This window comes from Solea senegalensis, linkage group LG1, assembly GCF_019176455.1.
Source record: "Solea senegalensis isolate Sse05_10M linkage group LG1, IFAPA_SoseM_1, whole genome shotgun sequence".
In the NCBI taxonomy this organism is placed as follows: Eukaryota; Metazoa; Chordata; class Actinopteri; order Pleuronectiformes; family Soleidae; genus Solea; species Solea senegalensis.
In genome coordinates this window covers 17062335-17076832 of record NC_058021.1, presented here as the reverse complement: position 1 = coordinate 17076832, position 14498 = coordinate 17062335, and the positions used below count along the sequence as shown (strand labels likewise).

Sequence of the window (14498 nt, the reverse complement as noted above, 5' to 3'; positions counted from 1 at the left end):
TATTTACATTAAATGGAATGTTCCAGGTGGATGGTACCGTCCAGCTCGACTCTGATTGGTTGATTTGTTGTGGAACAGGAAATAAAACATTTGATGGTTCTCCATCACCGTCACCGTGGATGATCCGTCTCCTGTGTTCGACGCTTTTTGGCTGATAACTCCTGTATTTCTCTGAGGTTTGTAGTTTACTTTTGCAATTTCTCTAGAAGCCGTTAATGCCGAATGACTCGACGACACTACGTGTCTGAGTTGACGTCGTTTGCTGTGTAAAGTTAGCCTGTTCACTGTGCTATGTAGGTCAATATTAGGTCTTAGCTAAGTTGTTAACGGTATTTACGCAGTGAAGCAGATATAATGAATGATTTAGCACAGTTTCACACATCAGTATCTGTTTGGTTGTCGTTTGAATGTAGTTTTGCTTATCATGGCAGCTTTATCTAAGTATTATGTGGTGGGAATCATTTGTTTTAATTTACAAAATTATTATTAAAGAGAGCAAAAACAGATTCCAGGGGAGCACTCGTTCGCCGATATTAAACAAAGGGCACAGAGAAAAGTTTTTGTATTGTTTGAATCAGAGATTTAATGCTCTATTCCCTTTGTAAAAGCTAGTAATAAAGGTTTACAGTGACTAAGTGTGACTTTGTGGACACAATTTTGCTGTTTTTGTTTGCTTTCTCCCAAAACATCTAGGAAGATACCACTGATACCACTTTTTTATTATTATTATTATTATTATTATTTCATCTGTGTTCTCCAGGAAGGGGGGGACCTGCCACCTACCACCATGTCGAGCAAAAGGGCCAAGGGGAAGAACACTAAGAAGCGCCCTCAGCGCGCCACTTCCAACGTGTTTGCTATGTTTGATCAGTCCCAGATACAGGAGTTCAAGGAGGCTTTCAACATGATCGACCAAAACAGGGATGGCTTCATCGACAAAGAAGATCTTCATGACATGCTGGCCTCGTTAGGTAGACTACAGTAAACTATATTAAAATGTTCTTTGCCAAATAAAGCACTGGCAATAAACACTAGAAAATAAATGCCCTAATGACTTAAAAGTTGAGTGGATTAGTGTGGAATTTTGGTTATAGTTTATTAATTGTGTCTGACTTCAAGAGGCTCCATTATGACTTTTAAAATCAACTAATGGGTCACTTTTGAAAGACCTGCAGTGTAAATGCAGCCTTAGTTTGAAGTGACAAAAAACTGTAGGAGCAGCCAAAATGAAGCCAGCAACATTTCTTCCAGCATCCATTTGCATGTAGTCAGTTTGCTGTAAGCATGCACTGGGTTTTTAGAGCCAGAGCCAGAATATTCATTCCTAAATACTCTACCCTCATTCTTTTCTCAGGTAAGAACCCCACTGATGGATACCTGGAGGAAATGATGAATGAAGCACTAGGCCCAATCAACTTCACTATGTTTCTGACCATGTTTGGAGAGAAGCTGACTGGCACGGACCCGGAGGATGTGATCCGTAATGCGTTTGCCTGCTTTGATGAGGAAGCCACAGGTGAGTTAAGTATTACGTGAGACAAGGGTGCATTCTTCATTCTTTTGTGATTGCCATTTTTCATATGGCAACACTTTCTCAGGTATCATCCAGGAGGAGTACCTGCGCGAGCTGCTCACTACGATGGGTGACCGGTTCACAGATGAAGAAGTGGACGAGCTCTTTCGTGAGGCCCCCATTGACAAGAAAGGCAACTTTAACTATGTAGCATTCACACGAATCTTAAAGCATGGTGCAAAAGATGATTAGTCTGGAGGCTACACTTCGGGACAGCATTCTCCTGTAATTTGTGTCATGGTTAAGTTTTACTGTGCTGTAACCTATGGAAGGTTCATATATTTAAGCTGCTTTTTGGACCACACCTCTGAACCCTACTCCTCCTTACACTTAAAGCTTATTTGCACATTTGTGGTAACACAGCTATGGCTCTGTATAAGGTGTATGTGAAGACCCCATAAAGCTGGAAATAAACTCAAACAATGTCTGTTTTTGCCACTGGTTTGTTTTTACTGAATTCTCTGTCTCCTGTATATTAAATATTGCTCTGAGATGAAAAACCATGGCTCTTTCCATATTTCAAAAAGGTTTATTTTCAAAACAAAGATGTTTTTCTCTTTGAGATAGTTGATAGTTAAGATACACATGGGATTAATCACTGGATAAAAAAAAAAAGTTTGGTGTTGAATTTTACACAACGTAGATGGAAAAGTAGAAATATATGACCACAAGTATGTGAACAGTCTCTTTGGTTTTATTTTCTCGATTAATTCATTGTAATTTTTCCACAAATCTCACAGCAAATTTAAGGTTATTTTGGATATAAAAAAATTAAGCTTTTTGTGTCCACATACTTTTGGCCATATTTGGCCAGACAATACCTCTGTATGCATAAACAACAAAGATGGCACATCCCAATCAGGAAAATCAGGATTCCTGTGTTGTAAGGTTTCTGAGACACTGTGCCATCAAGTTTCTGATACCTTCATGGATAATTGCAGATATTTGGCAGTGTTATTTATTTCAACTAATCACTGCTTCTGGATGCTGGATCAACAGTATATAATTTTCCCACAGATTTATATTTAAACATGTCTGCGTTTAAAAATACATCAAAAAGCACCTCAATTTATCCAAGTGTTGTAATGAGTATCAGTGTTGTTAATCTGCATTTGACGTTTCACAGGATTACCTGTGATGAGGGATTTCTAATACACATCACTCCAACAATAAATAAACATGTTTCTGCTCCACACTCAGGAGCTTTCTGTTCATGTTCCAGTTGCTCACAGAGCAATAATAAGCGAGGATTCGCATCTCTAGTCCGCCAGGGCGAGGTTTTTCGACTGGATCTTTGATAGGTGGTCTGATATGCAAGCCTCGGTCTTGTCGCACTGGGCCAGAAAACCCTAATGATGACACAAATTAACTATTGTAAGTGGATTTTAATTGTAAAAAAAAATTATAATACTGGAAAATAAAGATTTACCTGCACTGTTTTTACAAGTCCCTTTTTCTTAATTTTGCAATCACTGAAGTTTTCTGGGATACTCTGTAAGAAGAGAAGTTGCTGAATTGTTACACGTGACACACACACACACACAAATAAAAGATACCGAAATAACAGCAGCTTACTATAGCATCTATCTCTTCCAGAATCTTCATGAACTGCTCAGCTGCTATTTTCACTCTGTGGTCCAGTTTGCCCAGTGCTTCTGCCTGAAGGTCTTTAGCCAGGAAACCCTGAAAATACAAACACAGGAACTGATGAGTGATAAGGTAAACATTTGGATACATGGATATGAAATAATTCTTTCAAATTTATAAAATTAGATATTAAATTGCTACATTTCAGAACCGAATGAAGCAGCAAAAAAATAATACGCAACTAAACTAAAAAAATGAATTCTTACATTCTTAAGTCCTGTCAACTCCCCATCTACTTTTTCCAGTTTTTTAGCTGTCAGTTCAATGGTTTTCTCAATGTCTTTCAGCTTCTTTAGTTCAGCTTCTTCCTCAGGACTGTTCTGTTTGGAAATGAATGCAAGTTACTTGACCATGTGTACAGTCACCAATCAGAAATCAGAAGAAAAGAATATGTAAATGTCTCACCCGCTTTCCAATCATCATGAGCTTGCAGCCGTCTTTTACCCCACAGCTGGATAAACTCTCCTCCATATCCTTCAGTGACTTTCCTGTCAAAATTAAGGAGGAGGTATAAGTAACATGACATTCAAGCTCATGGGGCCGTAAAACAAGAGACTGGATGTACCTTTGAAAATGATTTTCTGTGATCCTGATGGAACTCCAGTGGATTGACACAGCGCATCTGACAGGTCTTTGACAGTCGGACCATTCCCATCATCATGACCCGTTAATGTGACGCTGTGCTTAACTGATCCTGAAGCAGGAGGGTGAATTCAAATCATGCTTATTTATCATTCAGACGGACCAACTTAACTTAAGTAACCACCTCTAAAGCAGTCATTCCCACTAAAGACTGGGACAGGATCCATAGATGGGTTATATTTTATTTTATTTTTAGCCTTTTACTTACTACTAGAGGAACCTCAATTTATTATCTTTATTAATTAAAAGAAAAACTAGTTAATAAGATTCATTCGCCACATGCTGCTGGGTGTGTTTAAAGAACACATACATATAAAATCTACCTCTTAAAAATGACTGGATTACACACACACACGTATATGTGTGTATATGTACGTTTGTATATAGATAGGTAGATAAATAGATAGCTCTTAAATATCTTTAAAATGTGGATACAAGGGCTTGGGAAACACTGCTATACACGTTTAAAATGTCAGCAAATATTACCTGCATCACAGAGACAGGGTGTGTGAATATACTGACCTTTTATTTTACACATTAATTGTTTAACCAATACAACAGTAGAACCACAGTAAATCAAGACATCTATCCTAAATTAAGCGAGCAAAAACAAAGAGCCATTTCTTCGTTGACCTACCGGACGTGAGATAACCAACGCTACTCGAGCCACCTTTGTCACTGAACCGTCATAATTACCTCTATATATCATCTAATAATTGTCGTTTAACGTGGAATAACTCATACGTACCACACGCAACTGTCACCGTGATTGTTTGCTGCGACATTTTCTTTTTTAAGAGTCGTGAAATCACATCAACATAGAGCAACGACACGGCTAACTGTTGCTGAACACTAACTACTTCCGGGGACACTGAGGTTAAGTCAAGCTAGCCGTATTCCAGTAATTCCGTGCGTTTAAAACGGCCACTGTAGAGCGCGAGAAAACTCACATCCGGGTTTCAAAATAAAGTGAAAATATAAAAACGGAGGCTTCTTTCCACGCCCACGACCATTCTTTTCTTCGTGTTCTTCTAATGATTTACAGGTGCAATGCTGTCCTGAAATTGTGCATATTAAACACCTGCGAAAGACTAATTATTAAAGACAAGAATTGTAAATGATGTATGGATCAAAGGCAGCATGAGTAGTGTTAAGTATTCCCAACTGCATTGTTTTTATATTACAGATGTTTCTGTTTCCTTGTTTTCTTGTTTGAAGAAACTGTCATTGAAGGTTTAAAGGATTGAAAGGTTGTTGGCTCGAGTCCCACTGGAGTCAGTCTTTTCAACTGACAATTTCATGTGAATGCACATTCAAAAGCAAAGACATGGCATGGTGCTTAGGAGTACCATCAATGTTTATTAAACATTTTTTGCATTCAAATGTTATCATACCCATTCATGTTGTCTTTTTACTTCTGCCATGTTATGACAATCATGGATCTGTTACTGGCATGATGGGAACCTTAGAGTTTTGTAGTCCCTGAGCACTTTCTCTAGTTCTCTTCATATCCACACACAAACTATTCATACCAGTGATATGACCTGAGAGCTTTAAAAAAAAGAATGTGTCACATCAAAATAAATCATAAAACAGTCTACACAGGCTTTGTCATTTTGACTTAGGAATATTGTGTAGTACAGGGCTCTGTGGCACAATGGACAGCGCATTGGACTTCTAGTGACTTGCTCGGAAGAAGTTATTCAAAGGTTGTGGGTTCGAGTCCCACCAGAGTCAGTTTTGAAAGGGTGTCTTGTCTTAGTTACTGAACGTGCCACAGCCTCACGGCTGTGACAGCAACAGTTTAACAGGTGAGCTCATAGACTGTATCTGTTGCCGTTGCTAGAGTAATCAATAAAGCCGTGTTTAAATAACATTCAAGTGTTAAAATAAAGCCCAGGGTATTGTCCTCTTACCTCCAAGGACGGTATGTTTTGGCCTTGTATGCAATTTACATTTTCAGTATATAAAAGAAACCAGAAGATGTTGGTGACGTTTACATCTATTTATTTAAATATTTAGCCCGTATTAAACAAATAAAAACTGCAATTGTGTTTCACATTTTGCCAACTTGTCGCACGTATTGACCATTTTATTTGGTGTCCTGGTAAATGGTAAATGGTAAATGGTCTGTATTTATATAGGGCATTTCTCGTCTTGATAACCACTCAAAGCTGCTTTGCGATCCAGTTTTTCCCCTTTACTCAATTGTCGGCAGTCAAAATATTCAAATTAACAAGTACCGGCCCACTCCAAGCCCTGGACGTCACACTTTCAAAGCCCAAAGTTGTCTGTGTTATATTCATGTCCTCGTAACAGAGATGTAGAGGATGAAAAGAAACGGTAAGGGTCACATAATCATTGTGAGGTTGTCTTTTGGGTAGATGGGGTGAAAAACCACTGTCTCCTGACTTAAACATTTTCTGGACCTTTAATATTGGCTCTTTATTTATTATTTATTATTTAATCTATCTGATACAGTAGCTGTCAAGTCTCTGAAGCTTCACAGTTACAAATGATAACAGCCAGGCCAGGAAGCTGATTTTTTTTATTGGTTTTTGTTTGAATTATCCAACTATAAACTAGTGATCTTTAGAGACGCTGCTGCATTTGGTTAGTCTCTTTTACAAAGCTGTTCCTGCCTGTATTTCTTTTTAATAAATAGAGATCATATACAGTCATCTCACTCTCAGAAGGTAAGCAGATAAGACTTGTTTCCCTGAGTGATGATAATACTGTGCTGACGGATAAAATTGCAGGGTCGTACAATAAAACGCACTTGCTCTCTGGAGGCGCGGGTGCTTATTAAGAAGACGTGAACGTGTGGGAGGTTCAATAGCTGCTTACAACTCTGTGTAGCCCCAGGTTCCTTCAGGCCGAAGTCTGACCTTCACAAACAATAATTATCCACAAATGTTGATATGAGTTCACCTCTCGCTTTCTTGGCCAGCAGCAGAAACGCCAAGGTCTGTGTGTAAAGTGCAAATAAAAATAATGGGTTAATGAATTAATCAATTAATCAATAACTCAGGGTTACCGTAAAACACATCATTTATTTTTGCAAGGATTAAATAACCTGAAGTGATTTTAAACAGAATGAGTAGGAATTCTCTCCAAACACAATGTTAATGTTTACACAACACACAAACAAACCAAAAATAAATAAATGTAATCCTGAAGACAAGTAAGAGTGACAAGTGTCAGACATGAGGCTGAAGGGGAGAAAGAAAGAGAGAATAATACTTTTTAAAAAGGCCACATGCTAGCACAGTAGTAGTAACAACACACAACCAAACTCTGGGACAGCATCGAAAGTTGTCGTGTTCTCAGGTCAAATGTTTGTTTTTTGTTACTCTACATATAAAAGTGTTTTCAGGTGAAGTGCAGTTCTTTTAATCCATTCTTTGCTTTTTTACGAGGCAGGTATCTGGGGGAGGCCAAACTCGTCCACCAGGACACCGTCCTGAAAACAGAAGAAGAAAAATGTCATTAATTACACAAGCAGACCAGATTAAAAAAACACAAGCAGACCAACCTCTGGATACATACTTATTTGAAGAATTTATTCTTTTGAGTGGTGCTTATTTAGCAAAGACATTCTTAGTTGCAGTTTTATGTTGTACACGTTTTATTTGTTTTGTGATTATTTATCAATTTCGATGGACCCTCAAGTTATTATTACTTTATTACTTTAATATTTGATGTAATACTCGAGAAATTAGAGATGCATCAACGCAGACGTGACAAACATGGACAAGTACAATAACTTCCCTTAAAGTAATCCTGGAATATGATTTACAAACATAACTCATGGCCTCACACATTTATGATCTGAACCAACCAATGCAGTCAACTCTGTAGTTATTAATTATTCACCGCAGGTCATTTTGGACATGACATATTAGTGCAAACACAGGTTTGAGCAGGTCAAAGAAACCTGGTTAAGCTTTAAAAAACTCTTCTCTTTAATCCACAAATGTTCATTTTTCAGAACTAAACCCAGTTTAAAAAATGCGAAGAAGGAGTTGAAATTACTGAGTAAGTCCCTGTTAATAATTAAAGGAATACTTCACCCATTTGCATTAAACTTTGTATTACTAGAATAGCGGTAGTGTTTTTGAATAATCGTGCTTCCCTCCCTCAGTTTCCCCAGAGTTGATAAATATCTTCCTTCTTTGTTTTGTGAAATGCTTTCCAATGACGCAAAATTAAGCGACGTTTTGCATCGTCATCATCGGAGTGCTTTCTGGGAGTTGTTGTCTTTCATCTACATGAGCCCAAAATAAATTTTCTGCCTTTCTCGGCCAAGAAGGCGCTTATTTAAAATATTATTTCACATTTCTACAACATAGATAAACAAGTTTTAATAAACATTCATCTCCAGCGGTGAAATATTCCTTTTATGATAAAAAGCTTCAAAATCATATCTAATTATATCACAATTATAGCTTGTGTTTTTATTATTACTTTGGAGTTTATCTTATTCATTTATCATTTTTTTGCATTTGCGTTGGTTTACAATGATTCATGCTCCATCCAGTTCTCGTGTTGCTCTAATAAAGGTTTGTAAAAAAAAGCTCTATCACTGACGCGCACACACAGAGAAAGGTGAAGGATACACAAATGTAAAGCTTCACGCACATGCTCCACGTCTTCTTCTCCATCTTTGATGTATTGCTGTGGCAGCGTTACAGCGCCGCATACAGGCGGGTTTTGTGTTTATGGAAAACTTTTTAAGAAGGAAAAAGAAAAAGACTGTACAGAGAACGTTCTGTTTCCGTGGGGATGAGGCCTCATGTGATACCTTATTTGTCTTGCTGTCACTGGGGATTCCTTCGGGGATAGACGGGGCAGAAGAGGCCTCGTCCAGATACGTGCTGTCATCGTCCAGCAGCAGCTCATCACCCAGTGCGTCCAGCTCTGAAACCACAGTTACACGGTCATTCACACACAACCCTGCTGCTTTTCAATGTCCTCGACGTCATTTTACATGTCTCTGAATGGACACTTTTAAGCGAGACACGCGCACCTGCTTCGAGCTCCTCGTCGTCTATCTCTGGCGTGCCGTAGTTGCGGCTCAGTGCCTCTTGCACCTCGTTGGCTTCTTCCATCATGTCTTCCAGCTGGTCCTGTAGATCCTGAAAGTACACAAACGTGATCGCTTTTAGTGACAGACATTTGTTTGGAGCGACATCACAAAGTTGTGTAAACTGCTAACGATCCTGCCATTGTTTACTCAGAGTCAAACCACATTAGACTTGTCCAGGACAAAGGAACCTGGAAATATGCTCTTCCATGAGCAATTACAGATATTTTAAATTTAGCCATTCCCCTGTCAGTCTTTGTGCAGCCTAAAACCATCAATAAGAAGAATCAAGCAGAAATATTGCAAACGCTGTACTAAATGAGACTGCAGTGATAATCTAACGACAAACGTACATCGATCTGATCAATTTTAACGTCCTTGTAAGCCTTTTTCATTTCCTTGGCACCAATCTTCATGGCCTCCACCTGGAAACAGACATAAATGACAGTTTATCGACGTGAAAATCACAGATCAATACAGAAAGTTTTATTCAGCTGCTTCATTCTCATTCACTGCTCTGGATCTATTCTGATAAACAGACCAAAGGCTTACAATGAAGTTACTTTCTCAGCTATTAATTCCCTCAGATACAGTATGACATCAATCTAATAGAATAGTTTAATACAGCCATTTCATATGAATCATATTAAATGTAATTCAAAGCTGTAATTGACTGCAAGTCCATCACAATATAAGGCTCAGCAACATAAGTGCAGTTCATTAGCTATGTGACTCATGGATCATAACATAAAATATCATTTTTATGATATTTATGAGTGGATAAAAAAAAAATCTCAATGTATGTCCCACATTACAGATACAACTATTTAACCAGTTTCACTTTATTTATACTAGAGCACATTTAAAAACAACCAAGGTTGACCAAAGGGCTTTACAGAGTCAAAGGCACAGCAACATAAAACATAAAATCAATAAAAATAGAAGTAAAACAGTAAAAAAGTGACATAATAGAATAGTAACATTTTTCAGGATAGTGGGATAGTGTGGTCTATGGTGTCAAAGATGGCAGTTTAAAACCAGATTGAAACTTTTCATAAACTTCATTCTTACTTAACAATGTCTGAAGCTGAAAATGAACCTTTTCCATTATTCTGGACAAAAAGTCCAATATTTTCTAATAAACAACACAAATCAAACAATCAATGCATCTGTGGATTATTTTCTTTAATTAATCTATAAGTCACTGATATAAAAAAAAAAACACCCAGTACATACAAGTGAGTGTGTTGTTATCACAATGTGTGGCTCTTACTGTTGTCTTGGTGTCCTTCAGAGTCTGGATTGTATAGTTTGCCTGCTCCATGTTGAAAGACTGCTGAGCCAGCTGCTCCCTTTGACCTTCATACCTGTGAAACAATGACGTCACTGTTGATTTTGTAATAATCTCAATTTATCACAAGCCTAAGTGACACTGGATTTGTGAGACTTATACAAGTAATATTTGATTGGCACTGGAATGATGAGTCACATGATTTTTATTTAAGTTTTTTTGTTTTTTAATTTTGCCAACCCATCACTGATAAAAAGTTTGAAAAATTATGGTGGTTTACACCAAATAATTCATATGTTAATTTAGACAATAATTGTAATGCTATTCTTGTTCTATTCTATAATTTTTGTGCTTTTTTATAATGTAAAATTTCCTTATATGAAAAGAACCCACAACCAGGTCTGCAACACATAATTGATAAATCAGTTTGTGTGGTTTTTTTAATAGTTAAAACAGGTTATCTGAGTTTTCAGCTTCTTAAATTTGAACATTTTCTTTCTTTCTTTACACCATATAACAAAAGAAAACCATCTAAACTGATTCATTGTTGTTTGTGGACACAACAAGATATTTGAGAACCACATCATTTCAAGGTCTGGGAACATTTTCTTATATTTCAAGGACCAAACAACTACTCAAGAATCAAGAAAATGAATGATGAAAATAGTCATTATTGCAGCCATAATCAGCCCAATGTTTTATGTTTGGTTAGTGAAGATTTGCGGCCACAAAAGTAGTGCGCTATAACTTAAAAGGTTAATAATCAGTAATTGTTCAAGTATGAAGACACAAACCAGGACTCACATTCTCTTCTGCTTCAGCACTCTCATCGCCTTCTGCTTCACCATGTTCTGCATTTGAAAAATAACACATACATTTCTTCACTAAGACAAACAACATATCATCTTGTGACTGTAATAAATCCTTGGAAGGACAGAGGGTGATCCCACCTTCGAGGGCCCATCTCTCATCTTTTTCATCTGATCCTTGTACTTCATTAGTTCCGCATCTAGTCTGCCAATCTTCTTCTCTATGGACTCTGATCTGGCGTCCACCTGAGAGAGGAGAGGAGAGGAGAGGAGAGGAGAGGAGAGAAGAAAAGCAGATCAATAAGAGGTGCAATGATTGGTAGCTGCACAACAGAGGGAGCGTGTGCTGTTTACACCTTCATTTGTTACAGATAAACAGTCTGTCAGAGAACTGGAGGCTCTGAACTCTAAACCACTAAAAAAGCAGAGTCAAATTTCTTATTTTCATTGATGATGCTGATTGTTATTAAATAAAGTGGCAGATGATGACTTCTTCATACAAGTCATCATCCGCCATATATACAGTTCAGTTCAAGATGTGTTTAATATTTAGCTTGTAGATTTTAAAAAAAATATATAAGTGCAGTGCCGTGCAGACACAAAATGTCAAAAAGTTAGAAGAGAACACGAGTGTGTGTTCAATAAATGTTCCAGTGTTCCAGTGTGTAATATTTGGAAGAATTTGAATATACTACCACTGAGTATAAGTGTATAATCCAGGGTTCCCACACTTTGGTTGACATCAATACCTTTTCAAAGACTTTCCAGGACAAAATTCTATCAAATTCAAGGACCAAATGTGAACAGACAAACCAGCCAAAGTCTACATTTAGCATTTTGAAGCAGAAGCGTATGATGCAAATTAAGACAAATGTGATTTGTCTTAATTTGTGAGAGAATTAACATTTAGACTGGATGTTGTGAAGCACTTTCCCTAATATATTTTTATTTATGTACTATCTTTAAAGAAATGTTGTGTTGTTAAACACTTTAAACTGCATTAAAAACTAATGTTGTTGGTATATATTAACAATTTAATTTCAGCCTACAATTTAACTCAGAGTACCTAAATATCGTTTTTTTATTATTTCCAACTTCCTTTTCAAGAGTCCAGTGGTATTTCACATCATGAAACAGTTAACACTTTCCCTATCATGCACATACACTATCATCATCTAAATCCTCGTCTTTATAGAGTCTGTTTATCCTGTTTTTGTTGCTTTGTTCTTTTATTTCTTATTACAATATGTCTTTGTCTCTATGTGCTGCAGATCAGGAACCTGCTGTCAACCAAATTTAGCTGTAACACTTTCCTTGCTACTTTTATTCTTCTCCAGTACTATACTAAATAAAAATGACATTTAAAGAAATGCAATATTCAAACATGTTGAAACAACACTAAGCAAAAAAACAACACTAAGCACAGCTGGGCAGTGACACAGCAAATGTGTATTATTTAAAGCTCCCAGTTGATCACAACCATGGCAGCAGAGCTCGGGGGGGGGGCCTTGACTCCATGTTTGTCAGGCAGTGATATAATCATTATTGAGGGGGTTTCAGCTGCATCGTTCAGTCTGTGACTGATTCACAGTCCTGTTTTTGTTGTTCTGTGGTTAAACACCGTGCTGCTAGCTCGCTTTAGGTGCTATAATATGTATATATTTTTTTAAAAAAGCCAACATAAACAACAATACACTTCCACCATGACAGTACTCACGTTGCCAATGCAGTCCGAAAGATTCGGAGGAGGCGCTTTAGGTTTCCCGCGTCCGAATATTCTGTTCATTTTATACACGTTTTTATTTACACTCGGCTTTTAGCTGTTTTATTATTTTTTGGAAAGACACAAGACGATTAACGGATCACTTCACTGGACACACCCGGAAGTAACGGCTTCGACGCAAAAGCTTGTCATTGGATGGCGTAAACAGTGATGGCCAATGATGGTTTAGAGTCCTGCCCCCGTGTGGCGGAAATAGGAAGTGCCGTTGTGGTGAAAAGCACTTTTTCTCCTTTTGTCTCTGTGGACTCCATCCATCACTATCACGTGCCTTTGTTACGTCAGAACTGCAAATATGATGATGTTTTATCCACCTTTTAAACAAATGTTAATGTGGAATAACTATACTTATTTAAAACCCTATGATTTTATGTGCAATATAATGAGGGCACTATATTCCACAACAAAATTAGGGTAATTGCAATAAGGTAAATCAGCAGCTTATTTTAACTTTTATATACACAATATGATAATGTGCTATTATTTTAACCTTTTACAAATCTAGTGGCTCAAAACAAACAAACAAAAAAGCAGTGCCATTTACTGGGCTGTATGATTCAATTCTTTGAAATGAAATGAGTCATAAAATATGGAACTCTTTACACATCTTTGTTCAATAAAAATAAGACAATGTGCCATTTATTTTGACTCTTGACAGATGCACAAATGTATGTGTACCAGTCACTTTCATTTCTCGTCCACTTTGAAACTTTCCTGGTTTGCTGTGCAGCATCAAACATTTTACATTGTTATATACTTCAGATGATTATTTAAATGTGTGTTTTTAGATAGTTAATATGGTGGTAAATATAAATTTGTAACAATATTAAGTCAAGCACATTTAAAAACAATCAGGGTTGACCAAAGTGCTTTAGAGAGTAAAAGGCATAACAACATGGTATGCAACGTAAAAACACACAATATCCAATGGTGGGAACAGATTTAATTTCAGTGGGTAAATCTTTGGGCAGCTACAGCTGCTTTAAAAACCGACAGTGGATGGATGCCAAGGCTTTTAACAGAAGAGTGGATATTTGGAGCTCGATCAGGGTGACCAAACACTATGACTGCTGTTTTATTCCCGTTTAGGGGACATTTAAACTCATCCATGTTGTAATGTCATTAATACAATGAAGTAAGAGCTGAAGAGTTTCCCCATTGGAGTGGCAGGTACATGTGCACATAATCAGCAAAACAGTGGAAGGATTTTCTTTTTTTTAAAAAATACGGATCCCAGAGGCAGCATGTACAAAGAACATAGGATGGGACCTCAAACAGAGCCCTGGGGAACACTACATGCAAGGGAGGGGGGCCTCTCTGAGGAATAATCCCTCATGTGAAAACAGAAGCTTTAATCTGACTGGAACCATTTCATTGCAACACCTTTTAGTATTTTATTTAGTACACCTGTTTGCAGTGTAATGGACAGCAGGTGGGCTTTTGATGAAAAGATTCATTTAAAAAGTCATTTTTAAGTACATCAGAGGATGCACTGAAACACTGTTTTTAAGAGCTCGTTATATCTATATTGCTGGCTCAAACGCTGGTTATGAGCCATTAAAGAGAGAAAAGGTTTGCTGGCAGATTGTGAAAAATCTCTCTGGCTGGTCTTTAACCTTCAGCACTTTAATTAATGGATCAATTGAAAACTAAACCACTTACCCCATCAG

At 37.3% G+C, this 14498-nt stretch overlaps 3 protein-coding genes and 1 non-coding gene across 4 annotated transcripts; 2 read left to right on the top strand and 2 right to left on the bottom strand.

Annotated features, from left to right (window-relative positions):
* The first annotated feature begins 85 nt into the window (after positions 1-85).
* Positions 86-2000, top strand: myl12.2 (myosin, light chain 12, genome duplicate 2). Its single transcript, XM_044043887.1, has 4 exons — positions 86-176; positions 761-971; positions 1355-1516; positions 1599-2000. Exons 2-4 carry the CDS (start codon positions 788-790, stop codon positions 1763-1765), a joined length of 513 nt encoding a protein of 170 aa, XP_043899822.1. The 5' UTR covers positions 86-176; positions 761-787; the 3' UTR covers positions 1766-2000.
* Positions 2001-2088: 88 nt separating this feature from the next.
* Positions 2089-4731, bottom strand: bag1 (BCL2 associated athanogene 1). The gene is made up of 7 exons (XM_044043873.1): positions 4611-4731; positions 3786-3914; positions 3626-3708; positions 3427-3540; positions 3149-3256; positions 3003-3065; positions 2089-2922 (listed from the first exon to the last, which is right to left on the bottom strand). Exons 1-7 carry the CDS (start codon positions 4645-4647, stop codon positions 2833-2835), a joined length of 624 nt encoding a protein of 207 aa, XP_043899808.1. The 5' UTR covers positions 4648-4731; the 3' UTR covers positions 2089-2832.
* A 774-nt stretch (positions 4732-5505) lies between these two features.
* trnar-ucu lies at positions 5506-5599 on the top strand. Its single transcript has 2 exons — positions 5506-5542; positions 5564-5599. It is a non-coding gene; the product is annotated as a tRNA-Arg (tRNA).
* Positions 5600-6895: 1296 nt separating this feature from the next.
* Positions 6896-12962, bottom strand: chmp5a (charged multivesicular body protein 5a). The gene is made up of 8 exons (XM_044036378.1): positions 12766-12962; positions 11190-11294; positions 11044-11090; positions 10222-10315; positions 9302-9373; positions 8892-9000; positions 8667-8782; positions 6896-7325 (listed from the first exon to the last, which is right to left on the bottom strand). The coding sequence occupies exons 1-8, from the start codon at positions 12832-12834 to the stop codon at positions 7275-7277; spliced, it is 663 nt and encodes a 220-aa protein (XP_043892313.1). The 5' UTR covers positions 12835-12962; the 3' UTR covers positions 6896-7274.
* Between the last annotated feature and the right edge of the window lie 1536 nt (positions 12963-14498).

Bases quoted from the DNA above. Each gene is read 5' to 3' on its own strand.
- bag1 (XM_044043873.1), bottom strand. From the start codon at position 4,647: ATGTCGCAGCAAACAATCACGGTGACAGTTGCGTGTG. The intron at 3,066-3,148 runs GTAAGCTGCTGT...CTCTTCTTACAG, and splicing joins TGGAAGAGATAGATGCTATA to AGTATCCCAGAAAACTTCAG. The intron at 2,923-3,002 runs GTAAATCTTTAT...TGTCATCATTAG, and splicing joins GACTTGTAAAAACAGTGCAG to GGTTTTCTGGCCCAGTGCGA.
- myl12.2 (XM_044043887.1), top strand. From the start codon at position 788: ATGTCGAGCAAAAGGGCCAAGGGGAAGAACACTAAGAAGCGCCCTCAG. The intron at 972-1,354 runs GTAGACTACAGT...TTCTTTTCTCAG, and splicing joins TGACATGCTGGCCTCGTTAG to GTAAGAACCCCACTGATGGA. The intron at 1,517-1,598 runs GTGAGTTAAGTA...ACACTTTCTCAG, and splicing joins CTTTGATGAGGAAGCCACAG to GTATCATCCAGGAGGAGTAC.
- chmp5a (XM_044036378.1), bottom strand. From the start codon at position 12,834: ATGAACAGAATATTCGGACGCGGGAAACCTAAAGCGCCTCCTCCGAAT. The intron at 9,374-10,221 runs GTAAGAGCCACA...GTCTGTTTCCAG, and splicing joins TGAAGGACACCAAGACAACA to GTGGAGGCCATGAAGATTGG. The intron at 8,783-8,891 runs GTGCGCGTGTCT...CTGTGGTTTCAG, and splicing joins CGACGAGGAGCTCGAAGCAG to AGCTGGACGCACTGGGTGAT.